General features: G+C 43.8%; 1 protein-coding gene across 3 annotated transcripts; it reads left to right on the forward strand.

The window, feature by feature from the left end:
- The first annotated feature begins 23 nt into the window (after positions 1–23).
- Positions 24–20357, forward strand: LOC118262912 (protocadherin-16). 3 transcript variants are annotated; one of them, XM_035574574.2, is made up of 17 exons: positions 24–439; positions 4457–4563; positions 11654–11749; positions 14232–14252; positions 14338–14427; positions 14518–14717; positions 15091–15291; positions 15682–15909; positions 16016–16207; positions 16293–16478; positions 16568–16714; positions 16930–17126; positions 17220–17340; positions 17428–17597; positions 17684–18003; positions 18088–18281; positions 18586–20357. In XM_035574574.2, the coding sequence occupies exons 2-17, from the start codon at positions 4503–4505 to the stop codon at positions 19609–19611; spliced, it is 3450 nt and encodes a 1149-aa protein (XP_035430467.2). In that variant the 5' UTR covers positions 24–439; positions 4457–4502; the 3' UTR covers positions 19612–20357. The 3 variants fall into 3 exon arrangements, with proteins under 3 accessions (XP_035430467.2, XP_035430469.2, XP_035430470.2); XM_035574576.2 differs by lacking the exons at positions 11654–11749; positions 14232–14252 and having other exon boundaries at positions 27–439; XM_035574577.2 differs by lacking the exons at positions 24–439; positions 4457–4563; positions 11654–11749; positions 14232–14252 and adding an exon at positions 12510–13429.
- Positions 20358–21181: the final 824 nt, after the last annotated feature.

The following is a 21181-nucleotide window of genomic DNA, read 5'->3' on the forward strand; positions in this document are numbered from 1 at the left end:
ACAGCAGCAGTGGAAATAAAATATTAAATTAGTAATTAGATTAATGCAACCATTGGGTATTGTATGATGCACGTCGATGTATAGACCGCGAAGTGGGCATCGGGCCGTGGCGGGTCCCCACCCCCACGCGGCGTGCGCCCCGTCTGCCGCGGCCGCGTCGTGGAGCGTGCAGCCCCAGTCTACTCACGACCTCACTGCCGGTGCCCCGCGCCACCACGCTCGACACTTGCGAACTCACGCGTAACGCAACCGTTTGCGTTCTCTGTGTGTACATCTAAGTTTGAAATATACTGAAACTACTTTACATCTGTGGATCTCAGGTTCCTGTTGTGAATCCGACTTATTAGTGAAGTTCAAGTAAAGTGACTCGTTTCAAGTTTGGTAATTAGTTACCGACTAACGTAAAAATTGCACTGTTTCTTCACATTTTGAAACGCGTGTAAGTAAATTATACCTTATGTATTTGAGATATCTATCTTTAACTACGACGACGTACCTAAAGTTTAAGCATCTATTAAATTAATTACATGCGGTAGAGTCCCAAACTAAGTAGGTTGGACTTACCCGCCAGGTTCCAAGAACAAAAACAAGATAAGTTTATAAAACTGTAGCTCATTGTTCGACTAGTCGCAAGCTCGACTGTTCTCGGGATTGATTCCTGGTTGGGGCCATCATTGCACGTTTTCAGTTTATCCAAAATTAAGAGACTTATCCGCTAGCTAATACCTACATCATCTCATTACTAGGTATCAGTAGTCACACCGCTAGACATAATTATGCTTTTATTTTTCTTACTAACTATTTAGAAAATGTATAATAAGCCACTGTGGTAAACAAGTTGTCGGTCGAGAAAGATTGTGTTATAATAAAAAAAAAGATGGAATTGTTTCTAAACTAAGCAACGTAACGTCACGCCTTGTGATCCCCGAAGTAGGCAAGGGTGCAAATATTTGACAGTTGTGTTTTGAGTTCAAAAGTGACTACCGTGGAGTAAGTAACTTGATGATGGAGTCATTCACTGTCCCCTTGGAGTCCGTTACGACTTCGAACAGTAGAAACAGACACGCTTGAGCAGCGGTGAGGGGGCATGCATCCGCACTACCCTACCTACACCTACCTGTACACTGCATGCACCTTACGAGTAACCACAATGCAATGTCTTATCTACCTAATTTGAAAGCCTCTTGTATTATCCTTAACCTGGATACACAGCTCTCCCTTTTCCTACCATACTTCTCGATTTTCCATTCTTAACCCATGTGTATACTACCTACCTTTAGAGATTTTGACGATATCACACACCCAACGCATTTTTGGATGATCTTGGCTCAATGGCATCTTTGTTCAAACCTTGGCCACCAATCAATCAGTTTTGATTGATTAACATCCTTTCTCCTACTCATCTACCAATCCTGGGTAACCCTGGAACTATCTTAAACATTCCTGAGGGTCGAGCAGTAGCATTATTTGTGGGTGACCTACTGTCGTTAGCAAATCACTATCACACTCACGAAAGGAGGTCCTTTTACAGTAGTTTTAATTACTCATACTTAACTTAGTACGATTGTTTAGCTAATTGTGAAGTCGAAAGGATGTTGTCCGTTGATTGTCTTACTTTAATAGACTACGAACGTTAGCTATTTTGTTCCGAACATCATTTCCTATGAGACTTTTCTAGTTCCATAGTTTCCGATTGCAACAGTATTGCGCTGTCTGAGTAATTTTATAATCAACGTGTAGAACTTATTCGTATGAAACTTACACTTGTGAATGGACCAGACCAGGGTCACTTTGCTTTATCATAACAAGTGGACTGTGAATATTAATTACGTTTATATTTTACCTAATATTGTCCTGTGTAACACCAACCATAAACAGTTAATTGTATTTTTTATGTAGTTACTGATAAACTGCAATATTATTATTAATTCCAAAAGCATCACGGGAATTGTAACTAGTGGCAGTTGTCAATAAGCACATTCCTAGTTGGAATCACAAATAAATAAATGCCATATAACATACCTACCTATTAATGAAAATACGAGCATCGAGTGATCGAGAAGCAATGCCCATATTGGTAAAACATAATGTATTTACGTTTGATTGTATTATGGTAGCAGACAATAGACATACAGTTGTACAACTCTGCGATAGTGGTGGGTACAAGCTGCAGCACCGTGACGGCGGCGCCGTGCAACGGACAGACCCAGTTCGAGCACGCGCGTCACACACGCATTCATCAGTTAGGATAGGTTGCAGATGACCAGCGCCAGCAACACTTTAATACGATGAAAACACAAGAAGAAGAAAAACATACTCAAACTTAAACTATTTCATCTGCTTATACGTACTAATTTGGGGCAGCCTGCGACTGTCGAGGTCCCCCTTTTGAATCGAAACTAATCGTCAGTCGAGCAACCCCGAAAGTTCATTTTGTTTCGTTTTTTTGTTGGCTTTAGTTCATTTGGCGTAGGTTAGTTTACGTTAGGTGGAATATTAAGACACAACAATAATGGTAGAAGTGGCACTTGTTGTATTATGTATAAGCTCTCGAGAAGACCGCGCGGTGTCGCGACCGCGTTGCGCACCGATGCCGCGTGGCGAGTGCCAGCCCGCGCGGAAACACTGTTACCTTAACTGACGTGCTCATGCTAATATCATAGAGCACACCACTTACTACTACTATTTATTAATCAATAGTAATGAAGTGTTATGTGAATGAATTCCTGTTCGCTTGATAGAGTTGTTGTCCACCTCGCCCCTCGTCACTTGATCGCCTGCGCCCGCTCATGTGTGACCTGCAACAGGTTTTGTTATTGTCATGCTACAAAGTTAAACTTCACGTGTAATTCGACCCCGCAACCCTTGACTTACATAATATCGGCGACTACTGGAGCAGCGGACGCCAGCACCAGACTGTAGACCCGGTTATGATACGGCATTGTTGTACGAGTACCTTTATCTACCTTCTTTACAAACAGCTAAATTAAACAACAATGGTTTATTACCTTATAAATTAGTTTGGTAGTTTTGTTGTATTACGTAGATACCAATTTCAATCGAAGTGTCAGTATTCAAATGGACGCATCGTTTTGATACATCCCTATAGTATCGTAATATCTAAAAGTGGTTAGAGCCACTACAAGGCTCGAGTTGGTTTCAGTGTGGGTTCTTTACTTATTAGTGATGAGCCATAAACTCTACAGCTACTGATGATGTTAGTACGAGCGCATCACGGCGCATGTCCCAGTGACACAGTAGGTGTCATGTCACTAACAGTAACAAAGACCCCGCGCTCCCAGCTCACGCGGCTGGCTGCATCATAAGTGCAGCGCTGATAACAGGCTCAATGTTACGAGACTGCCGTAATACTCTCTCGGCATAACAGGACTTTCACGCGACACGGGTCGACAGAATTGGATTAACCATAGATACTCTACAAGATAAGCATCATAAATTGATATAATTTTCACTAAACTAATCTTCTTGATCTCTGTAATGGTTGTAGTAGATATGTCAAAAGTCAAAGACAATTAGTTTCTATTTAATAAAATTGCTTTCTCCTGATTTATCGATACAATCTCACCATGAAATGAGCAGTCGTAATCAGGCGGTAAATGATATTCGAATTCCGCGGCTATGTTTGACAGTAGTTACAGGGAGGGGACAACACGCTGTCTATAGACAGCCTATTAGGGCTGGTAGGTACATGAGTACTACGTGTAGCAGTAGTGCGAGGCCCAAAACAATGTGCGCATCACATAACATGTAAATGTAGCAACGGTTGAAGAAAGCGAAATGTGCCAGCAATGGTTGCACTGATGCTGCTGTTTTTTTCCGCTTTCTAAATAAAGCCCCGAGAGGTTCGGCTCGCGAACTGTATACATAATTTATATTTATTGTAAGTTGATGCCAGATAGCGATGGAACGCGTTACGAAGTAGGATAACACTGTTATATCATTACGTGTTTGCAGATTATGAAATAAAGCGACCATTTTATAGTTATTGTGTTACCATTAGGAGCATATTTTCACGATGTATGTGTGGCATGCTCGTTAAGCAGTCAGTTTTCTACAATAGGCAGGTACTAACGTAGATACTGTACTGTCACGCGTTAGCTGGAACATCATCAAGTCGAAAGTGCCTGCAGTCACCAGAAATTATTTGATCTTGTCTGTCACATGCATGAGTTTAATTGCCCGACTGATTGGTATCACATAAAACATAATTACTTAGACGATTACATTTTCTTTATTAAAGAATACTAGAAACTGCAATAAAAATAATAAGTATGTGTGCGTTAAAATTAAGAATCTACCTAATTAATTTCAGTAACTGATATTTTTTGTGATCCGTACACCTTGTATTGCTACAAGGTGTACAGCAAGTAATATAATATTTCCTTACAAATATAGTGTGTACATGTTTGACTAATTATGTGTCCCTTGTATACAGCGTGTGTGCGGGGCTGCGGGCATGCCTCCGCAGCGGTAGCGGCAGCATGCGCGCGCTCACCCTGTGCCTCGCGCTGCTCTCACTGGCGCACCATGGACACGCACAAGGTTCGTACCATCTTAATACGTGGAGTACACACTTATACAGCAGCTGAAAGACACTAATGTTGTACAATGTAAAGGCGACCTTCTTACAAAGAGAGTAAGGATAAAATCCGCAAGATAAGTAGGCACCGAAAATTTTGTTAGAGAGTGTTGTTGCCCACCGTCGATCTTCAGACGACTAGACAGGTACTAGTGTCCTCTAGTACGATGCCCTGTACATAATATTACCTCACTCACCATCTTACGAATACCAGTTAACTATCGTTATAACGGAATCGATTTGTTTTAAAATTGAAAAATAATTTTATTGCAGTTTAGTGCGAGCGCAGCCGCGTGAAATTATTTCTCCAACTTCCTATTTGGAAGAAAATTATTTAATCGTTTACATTGTACTTACAGTTAAAGAGTATCCACTAGAGAATATAAATACTATGTAGGTATAACATATACAACTTTAATATCCGTAGATAGCAAGGTAATGATACTCGAAACTGAGAAATAAGAGTATTGCAGAGTATCATGTGTGCATTTGTTTCGCAACCAATGAACGAGCGGGCGAGCGGCGCCTAGCGCTTGCGTCGGCGCAACCCGATAGATAAATTGCTCTATTCTGTTTTAACTGCCGTTTTGTGTGCTGCTATAGCATTAGTTACATTGCTTAATGTCAACTATTGATGACATTGACGTGACAATGCTCTATACAATTTGGTAATTTGGAACTATGTTATACACTACAATAAGTCGTTTAACTGCTTCATTGATCGAACAATAATAAATAGTACTAGTTGTTACCGGGCTTTGCTTTTACTACAGATTAATATGTGAAAATGTTGGGAAAAGCAAAAATCTTTTCATTTTTAGGACTCAATAATACTAAGAAAATGTCTGAAATGTAGTGTTTCACAACGTTGCTTGTACGGTTAGTTCGAGTTCGAAGATGAGTTTTCGCCAGTGCGGGTGAACGTTCACCACCAAATTATCCTTAGGAAACAAGTCGTTTGATAGTTCGCTGCATACTTTTGCAATCACATTCTAATGTAGCTCGCCGGCGAGGTGTTCGCTTACAATGCGAGTACATTCTGTTACTTTCAGAACGTATGTATAAGATGAATGTATCTATACAACTATCTGCCCACTAGTGTCTCGCTCGGACTCTGTCTGAATGGTTTTTGTTTCCTATGAAAATTATATCATGGTGTTACTGACGTTGTCGCCATCAACAAAACCACATTCTACACCTCTGCTTACCCTTCGCAGAAACCAAAATTATAATGTTACAGTGATATTTGGTAGGTTCCCGTACAACTCGTACAATATTCAGGTAGAGTTCCAACAAATCACACTGATTGCAGTGAGTGAGTAGTGTTGCTCGTACTCATGCATAAGTTATTAGTGAAGTGTGTCGGACAAAGAAATCCCCGGCGTGCAAACGAGGCCGCTCAAACAAGTGCAGGGTTGTTGTTTTATTTGGCGAGGGGCGCGCGTTCGCTGACCGGCCCGCGACCCCGGCCACCCGCGGCCACTACGGCTACGAGGCTACGGCGCCGCGTGATAAACACACGTAGCAACGTCGTAGCACTGCCGTAGCAACGTCCAGGACTGTAATTACTGCACGTCATGTAACTCATTTATTTAATTGTATTATTTTTACTGCCTATTCACATGTGCTACGAAACACAATGGTCCTTTCATTCATTATCATGATTTGTTGCGAAGAAAATCTTTATGAAAGAAAGTTTAAATTGGTGGATAAATTGAAGTTAAAATATTATTCAGGTAAAAGCGAGAAAGCTTCGTGTAGTTTGTAGGTCACCATTCAATGTAATAGAAATATACCTCCTCAAAATATCTCTATTAAGTATGTAGGTGGTGAGCAAGTAAGTAATATGTCCCTACTGCATTCGCTAATGTCTAAACATGACATTCGTTACATCACTACAGTGTACTAAAATAGTTCCAGATTAGCACTGTAATTAATCTAAATTGATCGATTAGGAAACAAAATATTAATCTCGATCTATCATAACGAGACTCATGAGTTGATGACACGAAGGAAAGACGATGATGATGATTTGAATGAAAGAATTTGTAACTCGATGACGTGTGATATTGGTAAATGGAAGAAGTAGGTAGGTACATATGATTAATGATGCAGTGTAAGAGAGAGAGTAGAAGACAAAGCCATATCCTGATGATGTTCAGCACACGATTCAGTAGCTGGAGTGCTGCAGTACAGGTGACAGGCGTCTTCCTGCTTGTGTTATCGCTAATCTGTATCAGCAATGACTGGCCCCGTGGTGTAGTGTCGCGTGCTGCCCGGTACTCCCTGCTGCCGGGGTCGTTGACCGCACGCTCAGTGTTATTCTCCACACTACTATTGTTCATTAATTGTTACATTATCATCTAAGTGAAACTCGACAATGTCTTAGTAGCCCTTTCTAATTGCCACGGGTCACTATGGTACTGATTGACCTATTCTGTCTAAAAGTGCGTGTCGATTATAATGTTAACGTGTCTCAAAGTAATTTCTCCTAAAACTTGAAGTACCTCCAAGACTTGGTACTTCTTTAATGGAGCTCGTTTGGGAGAAAGGCGTGAACCTTGAACACGACACACGCTGCACGAAACTGTTCCACCAGTTGTGATATACCGGGACAATGGCTAATTGTTGTTGCGTCAGTAACAGTTAGTTCACTCCGTGACAGTTGCAGCAACAGTTCGCCGCGGTGACTCAACACCGGATCCTCGAACACACAATTTACGTAAATTAAAGGGTTTAACTTAATTGTTCCTGACAATGTATGCCACTGCCTCTGCTTATTACGGACTATAATAGTGGAGCATTTTTTTTGCAACATAACTTCAGTGCGGTTTCATAGCATTATACATAATTTCGAGTACGAAAATGAAACATAGCGTTGCTACTACTAAGCTTAGTTAAGATATCAATATCCTACGAAGAAGGTGCACTTGCACCCACACATAGCAAATAGTCAAGACGACAGTGGTCACAGTAAGTGGCAACATTGCGGCGAGCGGGTAGTAGGCGAGCGGCCGATCAGTCGCGGTGGTCCATTGTTCGTAGTCCGGGCCGCGACTTCCTCCCGAGTCACACTTTGTGGAGTAACGGCGACAAGACAGGCCACGGGAAATATCGCAACTCGCTTCATGCTCGGAATTTGTTGCAACGTTATGTAAACGTGTAATTAATCGTTTGTTCTACGGCCATTTGCTAAATACTTGTAAATGTCATTTTGTAAGAGCGCTGCGATTGTAATTAATACTTGGCGTGATCTGCAGCCATCATGCAATTCTACATAAATTGGTAAAACAAATGGTTGCTGAAATAATCCCGCTGTAACCGCTTTACTTCAGCACACGAGGAACATGCGAGGTTTGTTTACTTGCTTCAATTAAGTTCACATAGGTCAGGCGAGTAGTACCGCGGGTTATCGGTTAAACTATTAAATTCCTGAAACGATTAAATCGTTTAATACCAGTAAGATCGCACGCCACTTCGGTCACAATTGGGGCATGTTGTCGAAGTGTTCGCTCGGTGTTGTGTGTCACGGGGTCGGTGGAGGTGTTACTACAAAATGTAGGCTATAATTATACGTACACCCACCACATATGTACAGCGTATGTTTACATGTAGGTATTGAAAAGAATACAAACTAACGTATCTGCCTCTTATGTAAATTTTTATGAAAATGTGTGTGAGGATAGCTGGAGACATAGCGCGTGAGTTATGTGGACAAGTAGAATGACTATCTACTTAGTAGGTACCTACTGTAATATTTATGTTGTGAAAATATTTTTGCATAAGTTACCACGTAATACTTTCATGAGCCTCCCTCGACTGCAAGTATACACACACACACACATATATACACTGGCGTTGAGTGAACACACGCGAGGACTGTTCACTGTTCATACTTAAACCTATACTTACTTTAATTGGCCAGGTTATTAGATTACACTACCCCAACAGATATCGAGCGTAATTGTCGAACAAATGCTCTGGAATTCGGTTCCCAGATCGAATAGCGTACATCGGGATTTCGATCATCGTATTTTTTTAGAATGAAATGACAAATACAGATGTAACAAAGATTTTAATATTTGTGTGAGTGGTTTTAGCCCAGGATTCTCGGTAACAACTAATAAATTAGAAGTAGTAAGTTTAGCATAGTTATAAGGCCATAGGCTTATCCCAAATGCACTGAGACGCATAACAACTCAAATACATACTTACAATATTTAAGTCTAGGTAAACATAATACGCAGTTGGGTAGGCGTGTATGTATGTATGTATACAATTACATATGTACTTGAAGTAACATTATTGGTGAAGCAAGGTGCGGTACATCCAGTGAGCTGTCGGAAATGCATTGTTCTCCAAATCGTTAATATTCTGCTTCTAACAAAACGCACTCTTCCTTTTGTTTCTAAAGCGATTTAAAGTAATGGCCACAAGTAATGACGCCCGTACAGCACTACAAGGCTGTAGAAACCCTGGGCCTGCGCCTATGTGAGCGGAGTACACATCGTAGAGGCTGGAGACACACTGTACGAAACGATAATATTTCTCAAATGATTTCTCGTAAACAGTTACATTTATTATTTCCTAAGTAAACAATGCATTGCTAAACTCTAATTGATTCAGTTCAACACCAAAACTAATGTCTAATCGAAATTAATTCCTTAATCCGTTCTGAACTTAATTTGAATTGACATTACCGTTACATAACGAACGCGGTGCGCCGGCGCATCACTCTCTCTCCGCAGTACGGTTGTACATCCATGGTGGAGACGCGACAGCTATTTGCAGTTAATTGACGTTTCATTAGTAAATGTAGAGCGGAGAATTATTTGTAATAAGTTTCGCGGTTATGAGTTCTCGTTGATTACAAAAAGACAGCGTACACAATTGATTTGTACATGTTATTTATAAAATCATGTCACGGATAAACGCAGCAATGGACTGACGAGAAAAGTAATAATGCACGCAAACACTCGGACGTTGCATCACTCATTTAACTGAGCTTTTCATGGGGAGAAGTTTGGACAATGGGATCATATTGAGTTTTGTGTTGTGTACCACTATTAGGTACCTAGTTTATATGTATTATTTAAATTTTAATGCATCATCAGGTATTATAAAGTTCGATAATTTGTGACAATAGTCCGGGGATCGCATGCGCAGCGCGCGGTGCACGGCGCGGTGGCCGGCGGCCGGTGCACGGTGGGGTCGAGTGCCGCCATGCGTGCTTCCGCCGTCGCCACTTGCCACGCACCTCCACACGCCTAGCAAGGAGATTTTACAATTTAAGCGAAGATGACACCGAACGGAAACTTAAAACATCACTCGACTATAGAGACTGTATGTGTAGGGAGACAGTTTCTATATCAACAACAATACCACTAGGCTGGCAGTTTGTAACTGATTATAATAGTTGTGAGAAGAAAGTAAAGATACGACGTTCAAGTGTCCATTATCTGGTAATAAGGCGCTTAATGTAGTAACGGCGGCGCAGGAGATGACGAATCAGATCGGAAACTATCGCCAGCTCGTAATCGCTGTAATTCGCCAGATAGCATCTCTCGATGAGACCGCGTCCGCCTTTCCCCGCGGTGCCGTCACGTCCACGTCGTTTATACAATAAATTGTCCTTGAAATTATTGGAAACTGCAAAGACATTCAGTAGTAAGTGAAAATGTGTCTCACCCACAAATAGTCAATCTGCAAGAACCCATCTTATGAATAACGCTGATACTTATTCTGTTCAGATTAGTAATTGCCGTAGATAAGTTTAAATATTTTCTGTGCGTACTTCGTTATCATCAGTTGAACCAATATAGGTGTTCCTCAATGACTCGAAGCGAGCATCTGCCCATCAGAGCTTACTTCTTACTTATATAGTAATTAATCGTTATTACCAGTCATCATACAGTTTGAATACACTGTCATTGTGCAGGCAATGCAAACATGCACGAGCGTGCTCACAATTTCATACATTGCTCCAAGAAAGTTAAGTACCAATATAAGTACAGCGTGATCCAATAAGAGAAACAAGTACAAAATAAAACGCATACACTTTCTTTCTTGAGTAAATAATAGTAGTTATTAATAGATTTCTATCACTCAAGATTTATTGGACAACCGTCACTCCGTCAGTGTCCAGCGGTCCACAACATTCATGTAATTGTTTCGCACAACTTCGTACGTGAACATTGTATAAAGCTACAACAACATTTGATCACACATTTGAGCCACAACAACAACTATCCGTCTGCTGGATGACCTCAAAGTCAAAGCCAAAGGCATTTATTTCAATTAATCCTAAATAAGGCACTTTTGAAACGTCAAATTGAATTGTCCGGCAGTCTGTCTGTCAGTGAAGCTAGGCGCCTACCGCCTACCTACCGGCTTATACCTTATACTATAAAAAATAACTTCTAAAATAATAATTATAGTTCGAAGTACCTCTGCATGCGATCTTAATTATAATAGCCGCATATCCACTTAGTCCATCAACATATAATTATGACAAAGTGTATTGAGCGACTGTAGTGTGTGATGATTTGAAGTGCGCACTATAATAACTTAATACAGAATTACATTAACCTCTTTATTTTATAGTGGTCAATACTTTAATATAATCATCAATGGTTAATCTGTGTGGCGGGGGTTGGCGGGGTCGACCCACATCAGTGAGCAGTGAGTATAACCCCGCGGCGGGTTGGTTCGACCCCGCCGGAAGTGGCGAGGGGGATTTATTGCGCGGCCACCTTCCGGTGCTCCAGTTGTCTCTGCCGCGTGCGCACCTGCCATGAAAACGTTTCATTAGCTTACACTGCCCGCCGGTACTTTATCTGTGATCGTTTTGTTTCACTATTTTGTTTGGACAGCGCCAGCCGTGGGAATTAACATGTTCGCTGTCGCTACACATTTTTTGTTTGCTGTTACTGAAATACTTGTGTCGGTATTGTGGTGCTGACGTGGAATGTAACAGTACTACTACTATAATTATAAAACATTTGGTAGACATTGTGGACTAGTAGACATGTTACTGTACTGACTGCCGTACAGGGCGGCTCTCGTGGCGCGTGGGCGAGGGCGAGCCGAGCGCTGCGCCTGCGCCGGCCGCCACTGTCGCCGCCATAGCGCTGTCGATCAAGTCCCGCGGTGAGTGAGCAGGACTGCGGCTGCCAGCACCACACGATGTAGTTAGCTGTAGTACGTAGTACACAGTACACAGTACCGTAGCTCGTAGTACGGACCGACGTAATGTTTCACTGCACTTACACTTAGTTTCATTACAGGTTCGCACACGTTGGAATATTTATTATAATTTAGCACCATTGGTGGTCACAAATACAATCATAGTACAATTATCATAACCATTATCATTATCATTTACGAGATATTTATCTCGTACCATAATATTGAACAGACCATAACCTTCCTCAACTGCGGGACACGTACCTAATGGATTACATCCTGTATCTGTTCCGTGGTCACGTCCGAATATTCACTTTCGGGAGGTGTGGCCAAACAAACAATATAATTCCATAAGTGCAGTTAAATAGGTGTCATCATAATTTAATTGGGTGTGCAGCTGATATCATCACCTACTAGTGATGCACTGGCAGTCGCCATGGTGTGCTGTGCTAAACTACCCAGTACCTAGGTCGGTCGTTGACCCTTGTCACATCGTCACTCGGTAGGTGACGTACTGTTCACGGCCATAAAACCATAATTGCAAACGCCTTTCTTACATATTTAGATATTTGTACGTAGTACATACGTAGTCATTGTTACGTCTGGGTTTCATATTTATTACATTTGTAATGAAATTCAGGTATGATCTATTTTGTTCTGGTGCATATTCAGATGCCATCGCGAGGTCTATTTATTATCGTAGTAGTTAGTGCGTTAAGAATTCCACAATGTTTACCCCCAAAAGCCTTTCGAGGGTTTCTCTCGTCATTAAGAAAGGCATCGTCAAGTCTGCAACAATAAGTTCCACTTACAAAACAAAACTTTTTACCAACATGGCGGTCCCATTATCTCGCGTATCGCACGTGTAATTGTTTCAATTAATTTAATGAAATGTTACAATAAATGAATATGTCTCGTTAGTCCGGCTCTCGCGTCACTTTCACTGTCCGGTCGTTACTGCGAGCGTCAGTCTGCGTTGTTCGTAATGATATTGTGTGATGTGCGGCGGATGTGTCCGAGGTGCTGGTACTAAGGCAAGATGTGGTTTATGGGCAGAGTGCGTGCCACAGGTTACATTCGTGATAGGTCGCATATAAAACGTAATAACTGGGGAAATTATCATGCTCTGCGAAAGTACGTACCCATACGGCGATACACTGATTGCTGTGGAACGAGATTGTTCCAAAGTATTTTTTTCTAGAGCCATTAAGTACTTAGATAGAAACTTCAATATTATTGTGATACGGACGAAAAAAATATCTTGGAATTTACATCTCGAATGAAAGATAGCAAATCTTATTTTTCAATGAGAAACGTACCTAATTGCTCAGTAAATGTCTAGTCTGTAGTACAGCTGGTATAGCCAGGCGTAGTGCATCGTGTGGTACAGTACAGGTGACTCACGCCTCGTGTCTCGGTCCTCCAGCTCGCCGAGTATACCTCGGCCGCCACGCTCCGCCGCGCGGCGCCTCCACACATTACACTTTTTATACCATCCGCACTTTTTTCTTGTACTACACCGCTAACACGGTGTCTAATGAACTTGTTGAATGCGATACTTACGTGACACATGTGTAAGGAAGTTACGAAACCAACTGAAACATCCTCGCTAGCACTGACTTGGATGTAAATCAAGTATTTAATGTAAGTACCTCTACCAATCACATGCTTCGCTGCGCACAAAATTCGACGTGTTTCACTTGCACAATATACTCATTCTGTAAGAATCATTTACATACAATACTTGCTGAGTTTTGAGACAACTCATCAAAGGGTTGATAAGACATCGCTTGATGAGTGGATCTAATCATCATCGTAGTCGTAGAGTTACATCACGGGTGTCATATTATATTTGTTTGTCGAGTAGACCTTGGTCGTCCAGTCACTAATGTTCAATATCAATCTAACGTATGATCAATATTATTATATCAACAACTAGGTCACGTTACATTCGATATGAATAGAGAGACTATTTAAAGAATTAAATACGTTCCTACTTACTCAAAAAGAACCAAAATATCTACTTGACTCATATAGTCAAGTAGATGTTCCAAATCCCTCCATAAACTACCGGAACCCCCCGTCCAACGGCGAAACGATTTGCATATCTATTTATTTAAGTCAATAAGTAATCTATAAGGTGGCGGTAAACGTTGTGTAGTGAGGGAGGAAGTGACCTCCCTCGCCCTCCTCCCTCTGTCCTGGATAGATAAGTGGACGGGGACCGCGACCTGGATCCGATAGATTCATCGATACACCTCCAGCACTGACACTGACTAAATACTTCACTGACCTTACATACCTGATGGCCCATATACTCGTCATTAATCATACGCTTTCTATATTTAGGTAATGTATTGAACTGAAACGTGTTCTCACTTTACCCACCACGAAACTTGTGTGTACTGAGTGTTAATAACAAACGTGTGTTCATTTGTTTGTGCAGCGCACACAGAGAGGCTCGGAGGTAATCCAGTATGTACTTGCATGCAGCGACGGCCAAGCTTCGTTCTGTCAGATAGTTTCCTAACGAACGTGATGTTGTGTTGCAGCTATCCAGGACAGTCGCTGCTACCTGATGAATGGCGGGGCTGTCGAGAGCTTCTTCATTAGCGAGGATACACCAGTCGGCAGCGTCATTGGTAAATACCATAATTGTATAACTACACATGTATGGTAAAGTTGTCGTAAACAAGCAGTGCGAGGCTCATGTATCAAACTCAATGTTTCAGGTACTCTCAGTGTGAATGGCGACCCGGCAGAGGAGCAGGGCGACATATCGCTGCGGCTGCAGGAGAAGGGCGCGGCCGTGGGCATCGCGGCCGGCACCAAGAACCTGACGCTGCTGCGCGCGCTCGACCGCGAGGAGAAGCGCGGGCCCTCCAACGTGTACGTGAACGTGCGCTGCGACAGGAGACGAACCACTGACCCCGTTAGTTATGTTCAATTGTTCTGTTACACAAACCTACTTTGTAATTGAGTAGTTATGCTATCATGTCGCGGAAGACAGAGCATTCTGGTCATTGGAATAATCTCTGGACGTGCTCCATGTAACTTCAGTATCAATGGGGCCTTTTAACGCAGTGCATCTAATCTAAAATTAAACTTGCAGGTTAAACACTTGAATTAAGTTGGTTGAAGTAACTCGAGACGAGACTCCGGAGCACCAGTAACTTTTGCTTCGTGATTAATTCGTGGTTACGAATAATTCATATATTTATTGTTTTGGTTTTATTTATAAGCACATAATAAAATTACAAGTTATGTTTGGTGCAGTTCTGACAGAGTGTGTTGTTCCGTTCCAGAGCTTCATAATCCCGGTGTCGGTGCGCGTGTGGGACGTGAACGACAACGCGCCGCAGTGGGTGGGCGCGCCGTACCGCGTGCGCCTGTCCGAGCTGACGGCGCCGGGCACGCGCGTGGCGGTGGGCGCGCGCGCGCTCGACGCCGACCAGCCCGGCCCGCACGCCACCATACACTACTCCGTGCTGCCCGGACCCAACCATGTGAGCATCTATAGGTCTTTTAAAGATGCAGTAGAAATAAAATTTTTCGTTTTCGCTGAGTAAAAGGGAAAGGAAATGATTTTTAGCGTTTTTATGGAATTGGGAGCAATCGAGCAGACGGATGGTAAGCGATCAGCGCCACACATGGACACCCACATTACCAGAGGAGTCTGTTGAATAGGAACACGCTCTTTTCTTGAAGGTCGTATCTGTTCGGAAATACCGCCGACGCCAGCTCATTCCATTGTTTTGCTGTACGACGCAGTAAGTTTCGAGAGAAAGTTGTGGCCTGCCAACAATCTATATGATGGGGATCGAAGTACAGTCGTGTAGGTCGATGGCGAAAAGATGCAAAAAGTCCTAAATATAAAACTCTATCTTCTTCTGCAGGAGTACTTGGGGTTCTCCAATGAGTTGGACAGCGTGTTGGTAGTGAAGAAGCCGTTGGACTACGAGACTCTGAACAACTTCACGGTCACGCTGCGCGCGCAGGACGCTGGCACTCCTCCACTACACAACGACACTGTCCTGCAAGTACAAGTGCTGGATGCTGACGACCAAAACCCCAAGTTCACACATGAACACTACACCGCTACACTACCTGAAGATGCTAAAGAGGTCAGTACGAATCAAACATTACTCTAATGTTACTGGTCCACACCAGTCACAATTATGGTTATAACTTATAAGGTACCGTAATATGATTTCCTTTCTTCTTTTACAGGGCACGATACTAGAAACATCACCAGGACCGATATCAGCCGCAGACCAAGACGTGGGTATCAACGCACCGCTGCAGTACTCCGCCACCGGGGACAATGGACGACTGCTGGTGGTGGACAAAGATACAGGACAGGTCACTGCCACCAAGCAACTCATCGAGGAGCTAAGCCAACCTATTACCATTGTTATTAAGGTATTTTCAGTTGATAAAACTAGTGGACATTTTGGAAAGTTGATATTGTTGTGGAACGGTATCTAAATACAATATGTTGTTGCAGGCGACACAAGTGGACAACTCGGACCGCTACGCGCTGGCGACGCTGAGCGTGGCGCGTGCGGTGGCGCGCGGCGGCGGCGTGCGGTTCCGGCGGCGGCAGTACAGCGCCGCCGTCAGCGAGGCCGCGCCGCCCGGACACACGCTGCTCACGCTGCACACCGCGCCGCCGCCCGCACACCTCACGCACGTACGCTGCTTTATATCACATCATTTCCTTACTTCATTTGCTTCTCATATGGATTTCTGGTGTTCAAGAGTCAAATTCTGCAATTTCAGAATAACCTCCAGTTCTACGTGTCGGACCGCTCCTTCCTCGACAAGTTTGCCATCAACAGCGCAGGCGAGGTGGTGCTGCGCCGCCCGCTCGACTATGAGACTGCGGACTCTTATCATTACCAAGTCATGGTGACCGATGGTGTCTCGGTAAGAACTTCAAAATAGTATCGAAATGATAGACACTTCTTTTTACATATTTCTTAAGTCAAAGGTAAGTCTGTAATAGGTTTGCTACAACTTCAATCATCATCATCATCATCAGCCTATAGCAGTCCACTGCTGGACATAGGCCTCCCAATTGTTCGCCACTTTGTTCTATCACTAGCGACTCTTCTACTACTATAATAATACTTTTGTTGCAGAACGACACGGCATCAATAAACATTACAGTACTGAACGTGAATGAATGGGAGCCGAGGTTCCGATACCCGCAGTACGAGTTCCGAGTGGAGGAGGATCCGCAGGACGACGTCGAGCTGCTGCCGGTCGGGAAACTGGACGTGTTCGACGGAGACAAGCGCGACACTGTCACGCTGTCGCTGCGGGGCTCCGGGGCTGAGTGAGTAGCTGATACTGAGTAGCGGTCCCCTTCACCACGGGTCAAGGTGGGCGGTGTAATGGCATGCTACACGTTGCGGTGTTGGTGTTGCAGCATGCTGTACGTGAACGCGTCGGGCGACATGTTCCTGCGCGGCGCCGCGCTGCGCTCGCTCAACTCGTCCGTGCTGCACGTCGTCGCCACCGCCGTGGACTCGGGCGCACCACCCAGACAGGTGAACATTGCACTCATATCGACTTGGAACCGGAGGTATTTTCACTATCATGTCCGGAAGTTTTTGTAAATTGGTATTTGTTTCTAGACTTCGGTGCCGGTAACGGTGCACCTGAGCGAGCGCTTGCTGCAGGCGGGCGGGGGAGCCGGCAGCGTGGCCAGTGCGGGCGGCGCGGGGCCCGTCATGGCCGTGTTCGCCTGCGCACTGGCCGCGCTCGCACTGCTGGTGTGCGCACTGCTCGGGTACATTTACAGAGTGTAAGTCTATTACTGGACCTATCCATATCCATCTAATGCGAAATATCACCGGCAGGTGTGAAATTGAATAAATGGTTACATTGCAGGCGCCGTCGATCGAAGCGCAGTGCGGGTGGCTCTGGCCCTGGTTATGTGACGCATGAAAAGCCACTGGCAGATCCTATCACCCCTACATCACACCCAACCAGTGCCGCCAGCAACACACACGTGGCCGGGTCTACTGGGGCCACAGGGGCGGCGGGGACCCTACCCACCAGCGGGAGTACGGGGGCGCTGCGGCCCGCGGGGTCGTCCGGCTCACTGCTGAGTGTGAGTGCGGGGGCTAGCACTATACTTGCCAACTCTACCTCCAGTCTGGACTTACAACAAGAGCAACAGAATGCTACGCAAGGAGCACAGCCGAATAGTGAGTTTTAAACGAGAAATAAAGTGTCTTAGGTATAGATAGTTGAAATAAGTGCTGTGAGTGACACTGATGTACCATCCCCAGGCGTGTCGTCAGGCCGTCAGTCGGGTCGCGGCGGGCGGGCGCGCGTGTCCCCAGCGGCGGCGGTGTCGCAGATGAGCGACCACCTGTGCGCGCGCGCGGCGGGCGGGCGGTCGGGCGTGGCGTGGCCGGCCGCCACCATCCCCGCGCGGGTCAAGAAGCTCAGCTGGGACGACGCCGCGCCCGCACACACACACGTGCGTACGATAATGCTCGCATCACACTTACCAACAATCTACGACATGACTTTTCATTTTTGCATTTACTAGATGGCGCCACGATTGCGTTTCACTCCATACGTTCATTCACAATAGCTAGAAGTCTACTCAGGAGATCTCTAAATAACTAGATTTCTAAAAAACTGCAGCGTTACCTTTCCCTATTCTACAGTCTTCGGTGAAAACCAGAAATGTTAATTTTCAACTCCCTGTATACTAACCCCTTCTAAAGCTGCAGGTAGGACAGTAAAATGTGTATAATAGAGATACATTTCCAGGACAGAGGGGAAGAGCTGACGGACGCGACCAACCCCGCGGTGGCCGACCACATGAACCTCACCGTCTACTTCTGACCGGCGCCGCGCCGCCGACTGACGCGACATCGGATCACGATGCAGGGACCAAGACGTACCCGGAGATGAGTGATACCAAGCCGGCTCAAGACTCCTGTAAATATAATCAAGGAGATAATGACAGTAAATCAGAGAAAAAAGTTTTGCACGACAGATACGCAGAAAGTGAACATAAGAGTAACATTGGTAACGCCATGACTTCGTCGAACGTCGCAAGTATGAACAATGTCCCACTACCAGGGTCTACAACCAAACATTACTATCCAGCGAGTCCTGCTAAAACTGACCCACTCACGGCCGCTCTCAACACTGTCGGAGTGCCGGTGTACAGCAACCCGGTACCTGAGAGTTATTTATTCGCCAGCCACCATGACCCGGCGCACTACTACATCCCTGGTTTAAGTGAACCTTCTTCACCATCCAACTATCCGACCATGCTCATGCCACATCCTGGACATCCGAGTCACGCTATCGTTTTCGATAATGAGTCGAGACCACCGAGAAACCGTCCGATTCCCACTCACATCTTGGTCACAGCTAGTAAAAATAAGCGTACGAAGCACCTTAAGCCTCCATCTAATAGTAAACTTAAAACTAAACCAGTAACTATACTGACTCCTGTAACGTTTCCTGTGCAATCTACGAGCCAGTCTGCTTTATTTCATCCAACTTCTAATTACGCTGCACCAATGCCAACTAGTCACGTGCGCCACCCGGCAGCAGGGCATGCACCAACGAAGCAGAACGAGCCAATATCCACCATAACGGGCACTCACTACAGTACTCCCCCCTCTGCCCCGATGCTACTGGAGGAAGATCCAGCCCCCCTGTGTGCCAGCAGCCTGCCCCCCGCGTACGCCACCATAGACCCGAAGAAGCTGCGCGCCATGCACATCAGGCCCGCGGTGTTCAAGAGGGGCGCGGTGTCCAACAACCGCCAGTACCAGTTGTTGTGACAGCACTCGGCGCTGGGAGCCGCGCGTGACAATCTGGTCAGTTATAAACGTTAGCCAAATATGTTCAACTTTATTATACTTATAGGTTCTTTTATATCGTCTTACATTATCGTGGTTTTTGCGATGGACGACAAAAGCTTTATTACAGTGATGCCACTTACGAAAAATGCCGTAATGTGCACCTCTGCCTACCCCTTGGGGGATACAACGTTGACGTTGCCCCTTACGATTTACAAAATGAACAAGTTGGTTGATGTCTTGGTGTATTGGGACACTGTGAAACTAAAGAATAAGCTACAGGCTGTGGGTGTAGAGTACCATTTACCAAATAAATACAAGTAGCTAGTAGTATCGATATGAGAACTATGTGTGTAAGTGTTGTGATTATTTCATTGTTTGTTAGATTACATTTTGTACTCAACTCCTTTGTATAGTGATCAGTTAAACTGATCGATAACATTATTCATTATGAACTTTAAACTTACGAACTGTAATTAATTGTAAATACTAAAATATATGATGTAAGTTAAGTAGTTTTATACGAAAATAAAAGTAGGAATATTTGCCTTCTAGCAAATTGATTAGTTGTCTGATAGAAGTTATGAAATGACCGCTTCCTTCTGTTTGTATACTGACGTGTGACGGACGCAGATTGTGTTACAATATTTATTATTAAAGTTATTATGTAGTTCCAATTTATAAATAGTACCTTGATGTACGAATTGTTATTATAAAGATTTGTTTAATTGACTTGTTTCATTTACTTCTATTTTACTTCTATTGGCATGTGTATGTTGGTCCAATGGTGCAGTAACTGAGCGACGAAAAGTATAGCGGGTATGTACAGTCGCGCATCGCATTCAATAACTTTAAAAATAACTCCTTTCCATCCCATCTTTGTTTCCGTTTGAAATAGAGAGTGTAAAAATGCATACAAGTAAGTTATTTAAAGTGCATAACAGACTCGGAGATTGCAGGAAACATTAACTTTATATTAAACGACTTCTCCAAACTTTCATTTTATGGGGAGAAACGGAGAAACCTTGTTGGGTATGACTGTCGAAAAAGAAAGCACTGTGTTGTCTGTAAACAAGGTATACCTGTCTAAGTATCAAGTAAGTAGATACAGGATCCTAATCTTGCAACTATACACCATCAGATCTCTTCACTCGACTGGTAGAACCACATACAAGGAAAGTTGCGCATCAAACGAGGTCCGTAGCATTGTGATGCAAAGGAGCAGTGGCCGGTGACGTCTGCGTTAGGTAACATGATGTTATGATGTTATGTTACCTTGTGGCCTCCTTCTGTGCAACCAGTACCTACGTGAGTACTAGAGTATCTATTTCTATTTTGTAAACAAGTACCTTCTTACATAATGATATTGTTCTAGTAATGTAGGTTGTAACTTTCTCCAGAGCTTAAGTATTAGCCTTAGCTGTCTAAGCATTAATCTGTTTTGAATTATTATTAGGTAGGTATTTAAATTTGAATTTTACTGAGTCTATTAACTGTAATTGGCATATACATATGCAAATAATATTGATAGGTTTATCCCCTGAGACAAAAT

Source organism: Spodoptera frugiperda, chromosome 12 (assembly GCF_023101765.2).
Source record: "Spodoptera frugiperda isolate SF20-4 chromosome 12, AGI-APGP_CSIRO_Sfru_2.0, whole genome shotgun sequence".
Classification (NCBI taxonomy): domain Eukaryota; kingdom Metazoa; phylum Arthropoda; class Insecta; order Lepidoptera; family Noctuidae; genus Spodoptera; species Spodoptera frugiperda.

What these genes read in the sequence shown, in the direction of transcription:
- LOC118262912 (XM_035574574.2), top strand. Translation starts at nt 4,503, where the DNA reads ATGCGCGCGCTCACCCTGTGCCTCGCGCTGCTCTCACTGGCGCACCAT. An exon ending in GCACCATGGACACGCACAAG is followed by an intron (nt 4,564 to 11,653) that starts GTTCGTACCATC and finishes ACTGCCGTACAG; the next exon opens with GGCGGCTCTCGTGGCGCGTG. An exon ending in ACCAGTCGGCAGCGTCATTG is followed by an intron (nt 14,428 to 14,517) that starts GTAAATACCATA and finishes TCAATGTTTCAG; the next exon opens with GTACTCTCAGTGTGAATGGC.